Genomic DNA, 21,449 nt, shown 5'->3' on the forward strand with positions numbered 1-21,449 from the left:
AGTTTCAGCTTTATCCTGTTTTGCTTTCTGGAAAATATGTCTACTATCAGGGTTTCAACTATGACCTCTGAACTCAAGATTCTCCTTTGAGTTTGCCCACATCTAACCTCCAATTCTAAGTATCTTCAAAACACATCCCTTTGGATATCCCACAATTCCTACTTCTTATTGTATTGACCCTCCTTCTCAATTTCCTTATCTTAATAGTTTTTTCCAAGCAGTTTTAAGACTAAAGCAGAGTTCCTCAAAATGTTTCACCTATACCAGAACATCCTAGCAATTTCATTAAGAATGTAGATTCCCAGTCCTACTGCAGACCTACTGAAGAAAATCTTCATGAGTAACCTAGGAAATTATAGTTTCAATGAGATACCTGAGATCTTGTAAACATTAAAATTTAAAATTACTGCTTGAAAACTTCCTTTCATTTTAATCCATTTGTCTCCTGCCCTGTATTGCTATGTCCTATGGTGTGACCTTTGTGACCTCCTTTCCTACTATTCTCCCCTACACTGTTCCTTTAACCCTCCTGACTCTCTTGCCTTGGGGGCCTCAGCTGTGACGGTTCCCTCTGCCTGGAACACTCTTTCCCTAGATCCCCACAAGGCTAACTCCTTCACTTGGTCCATGTCATCTTTTCAGTGAAGTCCAACCTAACCAACCTACTTAAAGTTGCAATCCATCCACCAATTTTATGCATCTTACCTTCTTGTTCTAGTTCCGATAGTACTTACTACATAACGAATTCTATAATTTGTTAATGTATTGTGTTTGTCTGGTCTCTTGCCCCTCTAAAATGTAAGCACCTCCAGAGCAGGGCCTTTTCTATTCTGTTTACCGATGTATCCCAAGTACCAGGAACAGTACTTGTAGGAGCTCAACAGATATCTGCTGAATGAGCTTCTGTTTTACTTAGAAATAATCTCTGATTCCTCTCTTCCCATTCTCACTTTTCCACTCCAAAAATACTCCTGGCTTTGTCATTACTAGACTTTTTTCTTTCTTTCTTTTTTTTAATGACAAAGTCTGTCTACAGTGCCATTTTGTCCAAACCATCCAACATGCTTCCAGATGTACCTTCGTAAGAGACTTCCTTGGGGATGTCATTCCCCTATGATGATGTGGCTCCTAACTGGCCCTGTTAGATATTATGCACTGGCATCATGCTTGAATGAGAAATGGGTAAGATCTTCCAATACTTGATTCTATATCCCAATGACTCATCTTGGCATTTGAAATACCCTGTAATCCAGCAGAATTTACCTATCCAAATTTATAACCTACTCTTTCCAAACTTCCCTCTGCTCCTGGCCAATTTCCTTAAGATCTCTCAAATAAGCCATGGTGACGTTCACCAGTTTTTCAATTGGTTACTCTCTACCTTCAACACCGTCCCAACTATTGAAAAAAAAAAACACACACACAGAAAAAGGCAATATCCTTTGGATTCCTGCTACTCAGACCTGAAGGCCAGAGCCATCCAGGATTACCTGTTTGTCAGAAAGGCAACAGCTGCAGCCCCACCCCAGACCTACTGATTTAGAATCTATACCTAACAAGATCCCCAGATGATTTGTGTGCACCTTAAAGTTGGGGAAGCACTCATCTCAAATTATTTCCCAATGACGTGTTCGCCAAGCAGGCCTCATGCTCTATGTCCTGACCGCTAATGGGACCTATGTCACCCATAGCAAGCACCATGTTCTGTTAATAACATCCACTCTTAGACTATTTATTATTTCACGTAAGTTCTTTAGCCACAATTTGGATGTAAATAACTTGCACACAGGACAGCCACACATCTGGCCAATTTGGTTGCAGGGAACAGAAACCCATTCAAGTCACTTCAAGGGAAAAAAGAGCTTATTCTAACAGTACTTGGGAACAGGGACTAGCAAACTCAGGGAGGATTTCCAAGGTCAGGCTACCCCTTCTCAGCATCTGTGTCTCTGCCCCATTCTCTCCATTTAATCCATTCTCTCTCCTATTTTTCTCCGTTTACCATAGTTCCTGCTTCCTCACGTCAGCAGCATTCACAGGACCCATTAAAGCCAGCCATTCCCTCCTCCACTAGCCTATTCACCTCTGTCCCTTTCTGCTTCAATTTTCACCCTACGTCTCTAAGCTTAACTCTTCCCACAAGAGAGATGATCACCACAGAGAACCTTTTTGAGCCAAACCACAAGGTTACAAGTGTCTGCGCCACCTATGGATTGTCTACCCCTGAGTCATGAGCCCATCCCAGTCCAATCAGCTGAGCCAAAGGGGCTGCAGTTCAGAACAAGGCCCTTTAGGCCGCAGGAACTGTCAAAGGAGAATATTCCTTAGGAAAGAAAAGTGTGGGCAAGGCGGGCAGTGAGCCACATCTCCAGCCCAGAGTCATTATTTATGTTGTCCTCACCATAGTCCTGAGCAAAATCCTGAGCACATAATAAACTGAAACCAACCAATATGGGAGGGAAGGGTCATTGCCTGACACTGTGCTGGATGCACAGGGAATACAAAGATTAAATAAAAAACAGTCCTTATTTTCCAGAGCTCTACATCCAAATGTGTCACTGAACTAACTACTTGACCTTGGGCAAGCACCTCAACCACGTGGGCCACAGTTCCTTCAACCCTCAGACGAGACCACCTTCACTTACCCTCAGGAATGTTGTGAGAGTCCATAAGGCAATCTTCGGAAAAATGCTTTGAAAAATACACAGGACAACCAGAAACAATACTGTAGTTTTTAATACTAATAAAATCCTCTCATATGCCACAGGTTTTGCATTGTTTTCTGGTCTTTTCTCTTTTCCTCATTTCCCACAATATATGATTCATCAACGGCTGCTATTTGAAAAAACAATCCCAATTATTACTACTATATTTTCATCACCTGTATGGCTTACTCAGGTAATCACTAGGAATAGTCATCCATTTCACTCAGAGGTATTAAAAAAAAGAATGAATTTTTTTACTGTGTACTTTTCAAAAATAACACGACCATTTATTCACCTTGTATCTAAAACTGTAATGTCTTATATATACTTTTTTCATTACAGTACAAATAACAAGAAGTATGTACTAAATTCCTGCGTAGGCCACAGGTCAGTTGTGACTCTTGCCCAGACACCTACTCAGAGCAGTTTCATTTAGTATTGCCTAAACGCTGTAATCAGTAAACCATAGATATTAGAACTCAATATCCCCATATTTTTACAAGAAGACTCTGAGGAGGAAAAATAATAAAATCGCTTGTTGCAAGCCCTGGAGTCCTATTCTCCTAACTGCTGTATCTTTTTTCTAAAACCACTTTCCCACCTGCCTCACATTAAAAGATGGGGTGGAGGGGCAGGGATGATGGGAAGATAGACTAGTTCTCAAAAACATGTTATTCCACTCTTTGCAGGATTCAAGTACTGGTTTATGGGACAGAAAAACAAGAAAAAGAAATCTCTAGATATGTACAATCTTGACTTTGCCGTAAGCAAAATCAAGAAATATTTACCCAGTGACCATCACTTGCCAGGAAGAATGCTGAGAACTCCTCAGATAAGCTGAAGAGGGTGCCTCGGCCTCCAAAAGCTGACTGGCTATACCCTCGGACATCTGTTGCTCAGGGCTGACAGGTGTAGCCATTCAACAGCTGGCCCTCGGTGCAGCAAAGAAAACAGCTTCCACCTTGCTAAAAAGTCAGCTCAGGTGGCCAAAGTGAGGATCTCAGGTAACAGGAAAAAAACCCGAAATCTCAGATGGAAGCTGGGTGGAGATTCCACTGCAGGAAGGAGAATTGCAGAGACTGTACTGCCCAGAACCCGCTGAGCACCCAGCCCCAGTTAAGGCTCCTCACGCTCTAAGAGGCAAGGGGCTGTAGATCAAAGGATCCTGCATCTGGGAAAGGCACTCCCCTCCTCTGGGAGCCGTGGTGTGGGGGCTGCAAAAAGGTGGGTGCCGTAGGCGGGGGCGGCGGGCTGGGGATCTGTTCACAAGGGTGGAGAAGCCAAGCGGAGACTGGGAGGCTTGTGCGCTAGTGGGGAGGGCGGTGGGCAGGACGAGAGCGCTCGGTGACAGGAACCGAATGGTCACGCTGCGATGTAAAGCAAGACTTGGGGCTCCGGCCGAGGACACCAATTCCGGGGTTCTAGATCCGGGAAGGGGTCTGCAAGTGCACTGGAGGTGGCGCAGCGAGAAGGGTCGCCAGGGACCAGGCGCGACCGCCAGACTTACCTGGGGGAAGAGGTGGGACGGGGCATCTTTTCCCTAACACACGCACGGCCCGACCCCAAGCTGGCCCCGAGCCACCCCCGTGCAGGCTGGGCGCACAGCTCAGCGCTGCGGCGGCCACTCACCCTCCGCGCGGGAGCGGATTTCCGACACTGTCCTCCGCATGGTGGGCATCGCGGCGATCGCCGCAGGTGGAGCCTTAGCCGGGACTCTGCACCTGTCACGGCGCCGCACAGGCTGGAGACCTGGCTGCGCCGCGCCGAGTGTTCAGCCGCCGCGCTGGCCCCGTCGCCCACCCAGGGCAGCGCCGCCGCCGGACGGTCCCCGCACGCCGGAGCAGGAAGAAGAGGCTCCGAAGGTGGCGGCGTCCGCAGAGCTAGGCGAGCTCTCCCTGCAACCGCGGAGGGGGCGGCTCGGCGAGGGGAGGAGTTCGGGTGCCCGCGCCGGGGGAGGGGTCGCCGGGGCGCGCGCTCACTCGCTCCCGCGGCAGCTCGGCAGCGAAGTCGGGAGAGGGGCGGGGAGAGACCCGGGAGGACCTCCTCCTCCCCGCCCCGCTCCGGACCGTACCATTCCTGAGGGGGCAGGGTGGTCAGCTCCCAGCCTCCTCGTCCCCGCTGAACGCCCTCGCTCCGCCTCGCAGCTTCGACTCGTCCTCTCCTTCTTTAACACCGTTCTGACTCTGCTAAGTCTTTCCTAGAGAGGAAGGGGTGCTTTGGCGCCCACATCTCCGCGTATCCCTTCCCGCTACCCTCTGGCTTGTAATAACAATGGAGTTATCCGTGGTCTGGGAAGTGGTGTTGGGGCCGAGTGGGCAGGCGAGGGGCGAGAGGGGTTGGGACGCTAAGGGTTAAGTCCCAACCCGGGCAATGGAAAGGACTCGCGAGTTCGCCGCCTGGGTGGAATTCTAGCCTCCCAGGGCGGCCGCCAGCCCCCGCCGCCTGAGCTGCACTTGCTCCATTGCCTGGCCCACGAGCAACAGGCTCAGAGGCCGGGCTTTCCCCGGAGCTAGTGCTCCTTCTGCCACTGGTGCCTGGGTGCGTCTGGACAGCCTGCGAGTGGGCCGGTGCGTCCCGCCAGTGCGTGCTCTGCAGCCTGACAAAGCTCGGCAATTGCAATAAATTCAACTATTGGGCCAGGTGGTTCAAAAATGACTTTTTTTTTTTTTTTTTTTGGTTTTTGCTTTTACTCAAACCTGCAGGAAGTTGGGAGCAGTAGTTGTACCTGAAAAGGGCGGGGGGGGGGGGGGAGTGTCCTAATATAAAATCCATAAATAAATATAAGATTTTAATTTCCTTCGTATCCTAGAGATCATCGTAACCTCATTACCTTTTATATACCGAGTTCTATGCTAACAAGCTATGGAAACAAGTACGGTATTTTTTTTTTTTTTATTGCTGATTTTATCATTGAGTTAGGATGTAAGGTTTTACGTAGATTCTGGTGAGCTGCTGAAATGGCAAGAAAGGAATAAATTAAGTTAGAAGCAATTTGCTTCTTCCTTCATCTTGTGCTCTTCCTCCAGCACCCAGTGGAAGAGAGGCCTTACATGGAGGCCTTTTATGTGAGCTGCTTTCAGATCCTGCAGGGAGAGATCTGAGGAGGTTTGACCACAGAGATAGTGACTATTCCCAAGCCTCAAGAAAAAATGAAATCTACTAATAGCATCTTATCTTCATTTGTGGTATTTCCTTTGCCTCCTGCAGGTAACATTTACTCAGCAGAGCCCTGCCCTACATTAATACTACTGTCAGGCGGTCAATGCATATTTATGAAGAGCCCACTCTACTTGGCTCTGATTCAGAGGCTGGGATTAGAACAAAGAAAATGTATTTCCAGTATTCATGGAACATCAGCAAGGGTAGAGCAGGGCTCAAGATAACTGTGTTCTAGTGATGGTCATGATTTGCAAGTATGTTCTTCTAAAAGTAAGAAATGAGCATGCAGTCTTCTTACGACAGTTAATCACTGGCCATTTTTATTTCTTCCAGGTCCAGGACCTCCTGTATAAAGCAGGCATCCTCCAACTTGATGAATGTGAGTCTGGAACAAAATTAAAAGGGTAAGTACAACATGGAGACAGTAAAAAACAACAACAACAATAACAACAGAAAAAACAGCTTTAAAAGTTAGTGAACAGAAACTAGAGATAATGCTGTGCTTTTATGATTAACATTTTAGGTGTAATTTTATATAAAGCCAGAGCCAGTTTTTATTCAAAATCAGTGCACAGCAGCATGCCAGTATTCGATTTACAAACAATCACCTTTGTAATTCCTAACAAGCCCTCAAATGAAGCTCAGTTCTGCTTATTTACAAATAATAATTAACTGAAGGGAGTACCAGAGATTACCTCTGTTTTCGATAGAGCAATCCATTTTATGTGTTTCTCTGTGTGTGTCCCATTAACAAGCCATCAGCAAAATTGACAAGGTGTGCCATTCATACAGGAAATGACAACTGCTTTTCATATAGAGAAGATCACTGCATGGTTATAGTCTGTAGCTCACTGTGTGTCCTCTCCCAGATTATTCTGTCACTTTATCTGTAATGGTAAGAGTATCCCAACTAACTCATTTCTGAAAAACCACTCATTCCTGATTGCTAGAAATCACACACATTTTTTTAGGTCAGAAACCTGATTGACACAGAATATTGCACTAATCTGCATCTACTTGATTTCAAAGCCATCTCAGATAATTTCCTCATCCATTGTTGAGCAAAGTGCAATGTGCCAGCCCCTGGCAGGGAACTCTGGTTCCAGCAACATGACCTTGTCACAGAATCTGTAGTACAATTCAGATGTCAGCAAGATCATTTCAAAGCTTTCAGGTCCTATGACTACACTATTGGTGGATTTAGAAGGAAGAGGGTTATTCAAGGACAGCTTTTCCAAGGACCAGGTTTTATCATTCTCCACAAGATATACATTAAATGCATAAAATGTGTGAGGGGCCAAGCCGGAGTGCTAGGTGACAAAGACAATGCACATGTGAAAGTTAACCAGCAATGTAACAAAATGGCTGATACTTAATGTCCAGTAACCTACAGACATTGAGAGAAGGAGAGAGTCCAAGAGCTGAGGTGATCAATATAATTAAACTGGGTCTTCAAGTCAGAGTTAAGGAAAGGAGACATTATTTCAGATAGGAATGCTTGGCATATAGTAAATACCCAACAATGATTGTTTAGTGAATGTTTAAGGGAAATGGAATGATAGAGAAGCATATATCCTTGGAAAGAACAGAGAGATCAGTTTGGCTATAACAAATCTTCTCCCTGGAAATCTGTACACTTTAAATGAGTGAATTGCATGTTATGTGAATTAGAGCTTAATAAAGATGTTAAAAAATGTCTTTGGAATTGTCAGCCAAAAAATTACCAAAAGTCCAGAAATTCAAAAAGAGATGTCAGAGGATATTCCTACCTTGGTGGGTTTTCACTTACCTGATATTGCCTGAGTTGGTTATTGTTTGGGGCCACCAAGGATTAAGAATTTGGTCTCCTTTGGGAGGAACTCATAGTCAAAAAATGAGAGAGGAATGCTTACTAATTTGCTGATTTATAATACAGCCAGAAATGCTTTGCGACCTTGTGGCCTGAAGGTAGAGACATGCCTGAGAACCCTGCATCCAATTAGGACTGAGGTGTGGAAAGTTGATTTCCACACTCCCATAAAATACAGACACTGAATAGTGCTGGCCAGTATACTCTAAATTCTTTTGCAGATGCTCAAAATAATTAGGTAAATTAATCTTAAATTGTAGATAATTACATTTTTTAGGTTAAAATATGACATAACATTCTATCAAATTGCAAAGCTACCTGGTTATTGTAAGAAAAGATGCTTATTACCTTTAATGCATAGTTGGTGTTATGTTGATTCAACAGATAGTGTAGGGTTAACATACTATATTATTAGATTTGTAAGGCATGTTTCCCAAGTCTTCCCATCTTAATTGCTCTCTTTCTGTCACCATCCCTTACATGCATCCCCCTCCAATAAACCAGCAAATTCTTCAGGCTCTGTTTCCAAAATATATCTTAATTCTATCCACTTCCCTTCATCTTTGCCACTCTTGTACAAGTCACCATGATCTCTCACCTATAATAACCTCCTAACGGATCTGTCTGCTTTTATTTTTGTCACCCATTCATCTTCTAGAAGCTGTGGTTATTATTTTATTTTATTTATTTATTTTTAATTTTTTTATTGTTATGTTAATCACCATACATTACATCATTAGTTTTTGATGTACTGTTCCATGATTCATTGTTTGTGCATAACACCCAGTGCTCCACGCAGAATGTGCCCTTTTTAATACCCATCACCAGGCTAACCCATCCCCCCACCCCCCTCCCCTCTAGAACCCTCAGTTTGTTTTTCAGAGTCCATTGTCTCTGTGGTTGTTATTTTAAAACACAAATCGGTTTATGTTATTTCTCGAGACTCTTCATTGGCTTCCCATAGCACTTGGAATAAAACTCAAGCCCTTTATGATTTTCTCCTTGCCTGCCTCTCAGATTTATCTCCCTCTGCACCCTCATTTGATCATTGGGTTCAGATTATTCCACAACTCCCCCCAGCTTAGATTACCCCTCTTCCCCCAGTGCCAGCCACCACCACATTGTCTTATTTTGTCTTTCTCCTAGCACTTAACCTCTATCTGAAGTTTTCTTACTTGCTTGTTTACCTGTTTATGAGAAATAGGTCTTGCTATGTTAGTCTTATTCTAACTAGTATCTGTCGTATGGCACAGTACCAATAAATATTTGTAGAATGAATGAATGAACTGAAAACTATGTATACTGTGAATGATCTGGTTCCCTAAGATTGGACAGTGGACATCAGTAGAAGAATAGGTAGCATTCTATTTGAAGAGATAATAAGTTATGCCCTTCATAAACATATATACTAGAATATATTACTTTGTCAGAATTATTTATGTGAAATAATTTAGAGCATATTTGCCATGAAGTACTTGAGATCAGAAAAATCTTATGAATACCATATTGGCTTTTGTCAGAATTAAGTGATGAAATTTTAAAAACAAACCGATTTCAACTAAAAGCTCTAAATCCGTTGTCACTGAATAATTCAGGCACTTATTCTTACTCATAATGATAAAATCAATACTTTCTCTCATGCCTGTGATTCATTTCTCATGACTGTATCATCATTCTCTGTTCAAACACCTTAGTAAGGTTTTAATTCAAAATTATAATGTCTTTAAACATTATTATCAACTTCATATACTTGGAATTTACAACTAAAAGTACAATGATTTTTTCTTCACTGTAATCGAAAATACTCTTGTTTAAATGAAACTAGAGTTTTAAAATGTGGATTTGTGTTATATGAAAGGACTTTTAATAGAAATTTTAAATTCTATTGTCCATTATATTTAAAATAGCATCCAGTTCACAGTCTTTTAGGAAGAACGTTACTGAATATTTTACTAAGAAAGTAAATGAACATTCAAGGGAAAACAGTCCTAGTGTTGAGATCTTAAATTCATACCCTTATTTCAAACTGATAAGAGACTAATTAAATGGTAAGATTTTTACTTTAAAAGATTCTTTCCTATGTAGCCAGGAATTGAAAACTAGTACCTAATCAGAAGTGCTGTTTTTTTTCCCCAAAAGTTAACGAACAATGTTCCAATAATGCTGATCCTCTAAAATATTATTGTAATATACTCTGTGAACTTTATGGATAATACATTTAGCATGGTATTGTCATAGATTTTGGCATTTTAAAAAGCAGCTTTATTGAGGTATAACTGACATGCAATAAACTTCATCTGCTTAAAGTATAGAATTTGACAAGATTGGACATAGGTATGCACCTATGAGGCTATCACCACATTGATGATAATGAACATATATCCATCACTTCCAAAAGTTTCCTCTTGCCCCTTGGTATGGTTGTTCTGTATAACTTGAGATACTTTTTCTCCATGCATGCAATACAATTTATTGAGTACCCACCATGTTCTAGAAAACTGAGCTGAGTATTGGAGATTGAGGTAAAACAGCTAGGTTCCAGGCCCTTCCAGAACTTGTGACACTGATCAAATAATTGTGTAAATAAATATAAAATCAGAACTGTATGTCATACTCTAAGGAAAGATAGTCTACACCTGTATATATTGATTGTACTATGAAGTATTTCTGGGCTTTCACATTATATCTAGAACTCTTCAAATTTGCTTCTGTGTGTGTTTGTCATAGATCTAAAACTGTACAAAAATTTTGTTTCTGCTGGATGCTATGGCTTTTATATTGAAAAAAGTATGATGTTTGTTATATGGAAAAGATAACCAGTGAAGGCAAGAAATTTTATTATAATTCATTTCTTTGGTGTTGCCCAGAAAGCCAATATTGGAAACAAAAGAAACACCCAAGGAAATCTCACTTTTTTTCTTGCCATGTCAATTAGGTGCGATTTCAGGGAGGAAAGATGACAATACTGAGGAAAAATTTATTGAAAGAGATGAAAATCTCAGAATTTTCATTAAAAATTGAGTAGAATAGTAAATGAGATGAATAATTAAAATTACCAAATATAATTTTATAATTCCATGACTTTTAATTGAGAAAGAATGCCAAACCTAAAAAAATAGTTTCCTGATTAATTGAAATAAGCCATAACTTTCAAATATAAAATATTTGCCAATTGCATTTTGGCCTCTTAGATGATATATCCTCTGCTCAAGTTCATAATTCATTACAGTATTTAGCAAATTTATTGGAAAATCACAGTTTTTTTTTCCCTTGGATCCCAAAAAATCAGAAACAACATCTGCTGGAAAGAGGAATTATTTATCACTGTAGTTTCTTGCCAACTTTGAACTCTGAGGAAATCCAGTAACTGGAGAATGTGAATCAATCCAGGATTACATTTCAGTAATCCCAAAGAAAAGAAGGTGGGGGAACACTGTGAAGAAAAGATACAAAGGAAGTAAGCTCACTACAGATTCAAGGTTTGTGGGGCTGGAGATATTGGAAGTAGGTGCATAGTGAACTAGGGCTGAGTAGGAGAGCTGATGCTTGGACCTTTTGTATAGGTGGGCTTGCTTCTGCCAGACTTTGAATGTGGGCTCCTCTTCCCTGCCTGTATTGTCTTTTTTTTTTTTCATTTGGTTTTACTCTGAAAACTGACTGCAGCCTACTAAATTGGAATCTCTTTCCTCCCATTCCTGCATCCATGCTGTTCTGACCCCTCTCATGCTTTCAGAAGCCATGTATCTTCTGAGATTGCTTCAATCTGTTGCCTGCATAGCCTCTCGGTTTTCAGTTGACAAGGCTACTGACTCCTACTTAACTTTTTTCCCCTTCAACTTTACAGAAAGTTAATGTATATAAAATGCAGCCGTTTAAACGTACAAGGTGGTGGGTTTGACAAATGTATACACCCATGTATCTACCACCACAGTCAAGATGCAGCGTGGTCCCAATGCCCGTTGGCTTAATCTTATACCTACTTTTGGCTCCTGTTGGCTTCTGACTTGTTCTTGATGTACAATGAGAGTGCAGGAGGCAAAGGGAAACCTACAGGTTGGGAATTATTAATTAAATTTGAATAAGTACAGGAACCAAATGAAGGAGCACCATGCAAACCAGCAAAGGTGATGGAACACATGCACGAAGTGAAGGGGAGGCAGTGTAGACTCGGGGACACGATAGAATTGTATTTTAAAAAAGATTCTTGTGATAATAGAATGTGGAGCATGAGTTAGAAGCAGAGACACCAAGTTGGAGATGCCAAAGATCTGTTCACTTAACAGAGGAAAAGGTGATTTTTTTAAAAAAAAACTTGAATATAGCATAAGGCATTTTTAGTAATACTTATGGGACTATAGAGAATAAAGGATATGTTTGTCTGAAAAAAATAGATAATCTTCTCTGTATAGTTATAGACATAGATAATGGCTATATTTGAACTTTTTGGATGTTGAGTCAATTTCTTACTGAATCAATTTCTGACATTTGAAGAGGGGAGATTGCCTTTGCTACTTTCTTTGAACGATGCTATGTGAATGTTCTGTTTGAACATCTGCTTAATTAATGGAAGTGTTTTATTTATCTTTTAATGCTACTTATTGATATTTAAGAGACTTGTTGCAAGAATGCTCATTAGTAGTATTTATTAACATGTTAAAAATTGTGCCTCTATATGTCGTTTAGAAAAAGGTTCAATTGCACGTAATAAAAAACCCCAAAATAACAGTGGTTTATACGAGATTGAAGCTTATTTCTTGTCACATAAAAGAAGTCTGAAGATAGGCTGTCTACTGGCATCAGAGATGTGGGGTCTTCCCTTTCTGCTTTGTGATGCTAACAAGTGGTTTCCATCCTCAGGGTCATCTCAGGGTCCTGGGTAGCTTCTGTTGTGCCAGCCATAAAATCCACATTGAAGATGGGGAATGGAATAAGGATAAAAAGGGACCCCACCATGCTTTAAAGCATCCATTACTGAAATCTTACAGGAAAGTTATGTTCATATCTTATTAGCTAGAACTCAGTCACATGGCCATGGCTGAACAGGAGGCTGGGAAATTTAGTTTTTTATTCAGTTGGCAATGCACCTGGATAAAACTTGGCATTCTGTTACCAGTGAGGAAGAAGAGAATGGAGTTGAGGGTAGGCAGCCAACAATCTCTGCCACACTTTCAATTAAATCTCAGAAATCATTCTCAAGGTTGCATTATTAAAGTCCTGGAGTTCTTCATGGACATCATAATGAAACTATGTTTTGTTCAAATTGTGTTTTTAAATATAAGAAAGAAGAGAAAGAGTTTGCTTCATTTTAGAAACAGGCTTGATGAAACAAGTTTTTAACAGCTGAGGCTTAACGGAAAATTTGTTAAATGATAATTGAAAATAATATTGAGTACAGAAGACAGGGAAATTAATTTAATGAAGCAGTAACGTAGTTATTAAGGTGACTTCCTGGTTAAAAACAAATAGAATCTTAGAGGTGAAAAAGAGACAAAGCAATGGGTGGAGTAGAAACATAGATCTTCTATTTCAGTTTTTTCCTGTGTTTAAACCAGAAAAGGGAAAGACAAAGAATTAGAGGTTTCTGAAGAGAGATGTTACATAATGGCATTTTGGGAACATCAGTCTGTCAGCTGTGCATAGACGGTACTTTGAGGGAAGAGGCCCCCACCATGTTAGGAAGCTACTGTGGCCTTCGTGTCAATAGGAGTTTTCTGTGTTCTTGATGATGGCTTTTGGACCCTGGAAAAATTATCTAGAGCAAGTTTTATTTTTTAAAATTAATATTTAATATACTAAATACATATGTTAAAAATACAGTTCTTCCTCAAGCTTTAAAATTTAACTTGATCATTTTATTCTATTTAAAAATCTAGCACATTTTACGAATTACTTTTAAGGATGTGGTTGATTAATGTTTGATTCCGTTCGTAAGCTAAAACTCCCTTAAACGTTTTAAACTACACTTATGAAGTTGAATTTTATTTTCTAAGTCACTTAGTCATTTGTGAGAACCTTTCCAGTATTTAAGTAACCATTTTAATAGGATAAATTTAGCCTATAAAATAACGCTTAGGCTTTCTTAAATTTTCTAAACCTGATGGATTTCAGCATAAAATCTTTGATATAAGTCAGTTTTCCAGTCCCATCAATTTAATTTGGAATCACAACCATGACATGTTTTGTAATGGGTCAAATTTTCTTGCTTATTTCTAAACTTTACTAAAAGATAGGTTTGACTTGCTTGACTTATAGGTTTGACTTGATAAGCATGTATATATACTTAATTCTCCAAGTTTAAAGCTACTAATTCTCTTGGAAACCATTATGTCATCCAAACAATTTTAGGGTTAGCATTAGAAGTGCTTCTGGAGGTTACATTTTAAATTAGCTGAAGCTGAATATTAACCAGAGATATCATCTGGGACATCTGAGCTCTGGAACTACTGATACCCTTGAAATTTGTCTTACATCTTTGGCTGTCAATGGGCCTTAGTTCTGTAGATTCAAGTCCTCTGTTACCTCATACTTCTCTTCATATATGGAAATTTACACTTAGTCCATTTGATTGGTTTCAGCTAATTTATTACTGTATTATTCTACTTCAAATTATTTTCATATATTTTCCTGATAGTACTAGTGTGTATAGTTCTTAATGGTGTTGGATTGGGTTTTATTTATTGTCCAAGGCTTTTTCTAATCAGTTCCTTTTAATTTTAAGGTCTAAGCTTATAGTCGAGGGACCCTGAATGGGCGTGGTAGCAATTGGAATGGAAGCAAGGGAGAAATGGAGAGGTGTCCTAAAAGGAGAATTGAGAGCACATGTTAAGATTAGAGATGGATTCTTAGAAGACTAAACATTGAACAAAGACCCCAGAGGTAAGGTGGAGACTGGCAGTTCCAAATCCTCACTCCGTAAGCCATTCCCCCTACAACTCCTCTGCAGTTCTTGTGGTGAGATGGTGATATGCTCTCCTACTGACCTCTATGAGAACTCACACCCTAGAATATTAATCTAGGCTAAGGTATAGAAAAGCTTTAATTCCAGAGTTTCTCCTGGGTCTTTTGGTAGCCATAACTTGGCAAGCAAGGACAGATAACTGTTGTTTGAAGCAATGGATTTTTGTTCCTCACCAACAGACCCTCTCTGTGTTTAGGAAACTGGAGGATGAATATGAGAGCAGTAGCTGGAATGCACATTAATAATGACAAGTGTGGTCTTCTTGCTGAAAGAGGGACTGTGTGAAGATTATTCAAGTTTTAGGGAACTCTCTCTTCTTCAGTATGAATCTATTCTGTGTTGTCTCAGAAAATCACTCCTTGTTCTTAGGGTGTGTGTGTGTGAGAAAAAGAGGGATGCACAAATTTGATACAGTTTTTATTTTTTAATTGAGCATGAAGAATGAGGAGGCATGTTGTTGCCTCGCACCAATGGAAGGATGTCCCACTGGGCAGGTCCTTAAACTACCACCATTCATCCATTTACAACCCTCACTATTTCGTTCTGGACTGAGTTACTCAGTATTGGGGAAATAGGCTTCTAAGTCCAGTGTATTGCACTGGTTTCAAGAGAATGGGGGTTTTCCTAAGTAGAAATGGAAGTTGGCACTGAAGGTTTAAGCATTTGGGAGAGAAAGGAAAGGACCGTGGGACCGGGAAGCAAGTCTAGAAACTACAGTATTCCCTCAAAGTGATTCCCTGTGAATGGATTAAGCTATTTTTTTTTCCTTTCCCCTTGGACTATGGAAACTATAGTTATCTTCATGTTTTATATTACAAATTTTATACATAATTTTGATGTTTGAGATTTATAAAAAGCTGTTAAAATATAACAAAGAACATTTTACCATATTTGCTTTATTCTCTGTATTGTTTTTCTGAATAGTTTGAGAGTAATTTGCTGACATGATACCCCTTTCTCCTAAGTAATTCAGTGTGTAGTTCTTCAAATAAGTGTATTCTTTTACATAACCGCAACACAATGATTAAAATCAGGAGTTTAATGTTAAAATGATACTAGTCTCTAATCCCTAGACCTTTTTCAGATTTGAACATTTGTCCCGATAACGTTCACTCTCCAGAGTGTTGCCTTCAGTTGTCGCGTTCCTTCTGTCTTCTGTAACCTGGACCAGTTCTTCAGTCTTTGTATTTCATGTATCTTCATGACCTTGATATTTTTGAAGAGTAGAAGCCAGTTGTTTTGTGCAATATCCTTCCATCTGGGTGTGTCTGAAGCCTCCTTGTGGTTTTGGCAAGATTATCGCAGAAGTGAGGCTGTGTTATTCTCAGCGCATCTATCAGGAGGCGCACGATGCAGACTCCCCAATACTGTCGATGTTAACTTTGATCCCCTGGTTAAGGTGAAGACTGCTGGGTTGCTCCGCTGTAAGCTTGCGCTTTATCCTTTTGTAATTAGTAGTATCTGGTGGGGAGACCAGTTTTACATTTTTTAAAACATTTTTATACATCGTACAGTGTCATTCTACTCTGCATATTTGGAAAGGAAGTTTTGTTGGTTTGTTTTTTTTTTTTTTCCAGATCGATTGCTTAGTTGTCCTCAGATGTGCCATGGGGACACAGGCTTACACCTCTGGTCAGCCTGTCCACACTGCCTTGGCGGAGGGCTGAGGGGTGGGAGAGAGAGAGTCCACAATGCCCTTTGCTCCCCCATGTCTTCAATTCCCAGAACCCAGCTGTGAAAACAACATGAAATGTACTTTGTTAAGAGCTTTGGGAGTCTCTGAAAAGGATTATATCAAATGGAAAATAAGAGGATATTTCTTTTTTGCTCTATGACATGTAAGAAAGCGTTTTCTGCTGAGTAATTTTCTGAATACCTTTCTTACAAAAGACACTGAGGCAATTTGTTCTGTAGACCTTATGTATTCCTCCTCTTCTGTTATGTAGGAAGCTTTGTTCCTGCATGAGATCAAAGTCACTGACCTTAAAAAGTACTACTCTCATACCTAAAAATTAATAATAATAGGTTAATATTATTACACATCCAGTAGAGGCTCAGAATTCTTTCACTTTCAGCAATTCTTTGCAGATAAATTGAATATAAAGCTAGGGAAAATGTGCTCATTATGCTCAATGTTAGCATAATGAACAGTCATGGTGAAAGGAAACATTTTACTCTGACCTACAAGAAATCTTGTTGCTTCTGGTTTTCCTTTACAGATTAGATAGTGTGAAAATTTATAGGGTAAAACATGGGTATTTCCTTTTCAGTGTCTGTCTCCATAACATATGAGATAAGATGTTGAGGGAATGTGTGTGTGTGAGAAATGAGATGCCACTTTCAGTGAGAGGTAATAAAAGGAATAGCATGCTTATTGAAATTTCCATTTGGCCAAAAATCTGCTGCAGTGAATATTTCATTCTAAATAATAGGAGGATCTCACATTCTCTCCATTTCACTTCGGATTGTTTTCTGGCATTGGGAAATAAATAGGGAGACTTGTTTTTGTTTTTGTTTTCTCTTTCCACAACACAGTATGTCTTGGAACTACTGGCAATTGAGAGCGTTGAAACAGAGAGTGAATTACTTGGATTGGTTACCTTGAAGAAGCCTAAAGAACTTGGCAGGCATTCAAAAACCAGAGAGATTGCACCAGTTAAGGGTAAAATTGATCTGCCTTGCAGGTTTCTGTCCAAACAACTGCCTCCTTGTGTTGCAGCTTTGGCGTCTGATCTCTCTTGTTTGGAACACTGAGAAGTTTTGAAAGCCCTGACAAATACCCAGTAAAATCTGCCAGCCAAGGTCAAGGAAGCCGCTTCCTTCCATCCAGACACAGGCACCTAGGCAGCTTGCTTAGGCATGTAGAGTGCATCTTGGAGCAATGCAGCCTGTTCCCCTTGAGCTCTGTTCTCTTATTTTCTCTTAGTACATTCAACTGCCTGAGCTTCTGACTCAGACTGCAGAGATACTGTTGCTGCTGGAGGGTAATAGTTTGTTCTGTTATCCTGGAATGCCCTTGCACTGAGAAAATTAGAAGCTGGGGAATTTTCCCACTGTATGCATTATTCACTAGCTCTTCCTGCCTCTGATTCTTCCTGCTATTTTGGAGAGAACAGCCATCCCACTTTGCAGGCTACCAGCTTACCTGTGGGATCAGTTGGGTGCATTGAATGCATACAGAAGAGATGCTTCTAGAGCAGGTAGCAGAAAGAAGGATAGAATGTTTTGTTTTTCTGATCCCTCAGAGAAGGAGATATTCCACATAAGTGTATTTTCTAGATAACTGAAACTTCTGCCTTAAACATTAAAATTTGTTTTTAACTTTGAGAAGCAGTATAGTATAGTGGTTAAGCACATAGACTTTGAGGCAGATTAGCTGTATTTAAATCCTGACTCTACCATTTTCTAGCTTTGTAACTTTCAGCACTGTACTTAACCTCTCCTACCTCAGTTTCCTCATCAGTAAAGTGGGGGTAATGATAGACTCTGTAGAGTTATTGTTGTTGTTGTTTTTAATTTTAGAGAGAGAGGGGGAAAGAGTGAGAGAGCGCATGCCTACGCCAAGCAAGGAGAGGGGCAGAGGGAGAGGGAGAGGGAAAGGGAAGTAATCTCAAGCAGACTCCACACTGAGCCCAGAGCCCTGACATGGGGCGCTATTCCACAACCTTGAGATCAGGACCTGAGCTGATGCTCAACCAATTGAGCCACCCAGGCACCCCAAGACTCTGTAAAGTTATTGTAAGAATTAAAGAGGATTAGATGAATTAATAGTTGTAAAGCATTTAAAACAGTGCTAAATTTGTTTGAGTCCTAGAAGAGTTATTATTAATTCAACCATTCATATGCAAATATTGCTAGTAATTGTACCTACCTTCTTGTTTTGTTTTATAAAATACATTGAATGTTGAGTACCTGGTGCCTTCCTACCCAGAGAAATTAACATAGTCATGTCTTCAGGCTGTGCGATGATGATGTCCTTGGTGAAATGATAGTTAATATTGTTTAATGAGTGGGTTTCGTGACTGTTATTGGTAATCCCTACAAGAAACCTCTAAGATAAGTACACTTATAAATAGGTTGAGGGGATTTCAGTACTTGCCCAGTTTCACACCACCAGACGTAAAGATCTGAGATGCAAATCTAGAGACTGCATGACTTCAGAGCTGGTGCTCTTGGTCACCTCACCACACTTCCTGGTGGCTAGGGCTGCTTGTCCCCGCGCCGGTGGTTCTCAAATGTGAGCATGCATTAGAATCTCCTGAAGGCCTTGTGTTAGAACACTCGCTAGATTGCTGGCCTCCCCGCCCCAGAGCTTCAGATTCAATAGTTTTGGCGTGAAGGCTGAGTGCTTGGTGCTAGGTTGCTAGGTGCTGTTGATGCTGCTGGCCCAGAGATTACGCTTTGAAAACTGCTATCCTGCACGGAGTGACTCCAGACTATTACTATTTTTTTTTTAATGGTCCCATTACTGTTAGCTGCCACTTGAAGCTAGCCCTGTGTTCTTTTGCTCTCAAGCCTTATTATACACACATTAAGCTGTTTTAAAACTCTCAGCAGCTCACCTCCAATGGTGTTGAATGAGTGGATTTTATGGCAGCACCAGCCATTTGGAGGTTCCTTTTCTCTTGCTGCCCAGTTCCCTGGAGCATCTGGTTCATTAACTCTGCAAGGAGCTTGACTTACTTCTTTGCATATTGCTTCTTTTTATTTTAATTTAAGGAAAATGTTGAGGAACAAAGCTTAATAGATGTAAAATTTCCATCACGTGCCACCTTTCTCTCCTCTACGTCAAAGGCTTCACCCCCATCAGAGGATATTCTCTGACGCAGCGTAGAACAATCAAGCACACGGCAGACTTGGGTTTTTAGCCTCTTCAACTCAGGAGTCTTCTCGCTCCAAGGACCTGGTGTTTTTGTATCTACCTTTTTTTTTCTCTCTGTTTCTTTGAGTCTAGTTTTAGCTTCTATCCATATAGTTCTAATCCTGTGGAAGCCATGGAATGGTCGCAAAATTAGGTGGAGCAAGATTTTGTTCTTTTATGATGACAGAGTAGATCCTTGATCCCTGGGCTGCTTCTCCTTAGCTTAATGGCATGAGAGGCGGGAAGCTCACAAGTCTAGCCTCCTCCGAAGTGATGGGTTCCTCATGCTGTTAAAGTATATATATTTTTGGGTGCACTTCTGTGAGAAATTGTGTCGTAATAGGGAACAATGTTGACTCACTTGTTTCCTGATCTCATGTTTATCTTTTGCATTGCTTTTTTGGCTGCTTAGTAGTAAACTGAAGTAAACACAACCTTAGCTGTAGCCTAAGTCATCATTTTAGACCATACTTTGTGCTCTGGATAATTTATGTTCCCTTACATTTACCTTTACCTTATAAGCCCATATTTTAATTTCTATATTGCTAAATACTTTTAATATAGGCCCCTTCTACATTGCTGTATGGCAGTCATCTGCAAGCCCTCTCTGTACCCACCTCTGAACTTCATGCTGAAAGAGGAAAGTAATATTTATTTGCTTGAACCCCTATAAATTGAGATTTCTATTACTTTTTAACCGAATACATTCCTTAGTTGATTTTCTCATATCGTCAGAATTCTGTAAGGTAGGACTCTTCTAGAGTTGGTTAATTCAGTGGCTCAAAAAAAGTCATCAGAATCCAAGGGCCTTTCCATCTTTTCTATTTCTTCCATTCCCCTCATGACAGCAGATTACCTCATGGTTGCTTTCTGACGGCAGCAGCACCAGGCATCACATACTTACATATCAATATCAAGAGGAAGGGAAAAAAGAAATCTTTCTATCTTGGGTCTCTTTTTAAGAAAAGGGAAACACTTCCCCCAAAGTCCCTCAGCAGACTTCTCCCATGTCTCATTGGGTCACATGCTATGCCAAACCAAATGTTTGCCAAGAGGCATAAAACAACTATGAATGGCTCCAGTCAATCGGGAGTCACCTGCTAGGGAGGGAGATGGGTCTTGTCTTCCCTGAAGGAAATAGCTACATGGAGAGCAACTAATAAAATCAAGGTTCTGTTAGAAAGAAGAAGATGAGTTGCTGGTATAGCAATTCACAGTGTCTACCACTGAAGTATGATTGGTCTCTTTGGCCTGAGTCACTTTCATGAATTTTTTGGACCGCTTACGAGAGAGTGGTCCTAAGGGAGATTTTGGATATTCTGATAATCTGATATACAGGAACCAAAACTAGTTTTTATTTGGACAAGTTAATTTAATTGGGAAATGAATATTATATAATCATAAGAATAATACAGGGTGATGAACTCCAGCCTAAGAGAGATAAAGGTATAGTTAAAAAAGGAATTTTGTTTTTAAAATAATATTAAAGATATGCTATGAAACAGCCCATACAGAGGACTTACTTTCACTTTACGTTTGAATAACTTGAGCTCTTTGGAGAATAATCCCATTCTAAGGCAGGTGCATTGATACAAATACCTGAAAATGAGAAGCTGTAAAGAGTGAAAGTGGGCTAGTGTGACTTCCTAGGTGTTGTTTATTTTTTTAAGGTAATATTGTTTACAGTTTATTTTTTTATTATTTTTTTACTTAATTTTTTTATTATGTTATGTTAATCACCGTACATTACATCATTAGTTTTTGATGTAGTGTTGCATGATTCATTGTTTGTGATAACACCCAGTGCTCCATGCAGAACGTGCCCTCTTTAATACCCATCACCAGGCTAACCCATCCCCCTACCCCCCTCCCCTCTAGAACCCTCGGTTTGTTTCTCAGAGTCCATAGTCTCTCATG

The 21,449-nt window shown here is 40.4% G+C and overlaps 2 protein-coding genes across 11 annotated transcripts in view; one reads left to right on the top strand and one right to left on the bottom strand.

The window, feature by feature from the left end:
• ATP8A1 (ATPase phospholipid transporting 8A1) overlaps window positions 1-4,637 on the bottom strand; it is a 222,317-nt gene extending 217,680 nt beyond the window's left edge. For 2 of the 4 annotated variants that reach the window (XM_027597679.2, XM_027597681.2), the window contains exon 1: window positions 4,335-4,636. In XM_027597679.2, coding sequence (XP_027453480.1) covers window positions 4,335-4,383 — 49 coding nt within the window. In that variant the 5' untranslated portion in view covers window positions 4,384-4,636. Of the gene's footprint in view, window positions 1-4,334 lie in introns of all 4 variants that reach the window. The other 2 variants (XM_027597680.2, XM_027597682.2) reach the window with 2 other exon arrangements.
• A 376-nt stretch (window positions 4,638-5,013) lies between these two features.
• Window positions 5,014-21,449, top strand: part of GRXCR1 (glutaredoxin and cysteine rich domain containing 1) — a 306,510-nt gene continuing 290,074 nt past the window's right edge. For all 7 annotated transcript variants that reach the window (XR_003520589.1, XR_003520591.1, XR_003520594.1 and 4 more), the window contains exons 1-2: window positions 5,014-5,345; window positions 6,198-6,268. The gene's annotated coding sequence lies outside the window, so the exon portion shown is untranslated. The remainder of the gene's footprint in view (window positions 5,346-6,197; window positions 6,269-21,449) is intronic.

The sequence above is a fragment of the Zalophus californianus genome, chromosome 2 (assembly GCF_009762305.2).
Source record: "Zalophus californianus isolate mZalCal1 chromosome 2, mZalCal1.pri.v2, whole genome shotgun sequence".
Lineage (NCBI taxonomy): Eukaryota > Metazoa > Chordata > Mammalia > Carnivora > Otariidae > Zalophus > Zalophus californianus.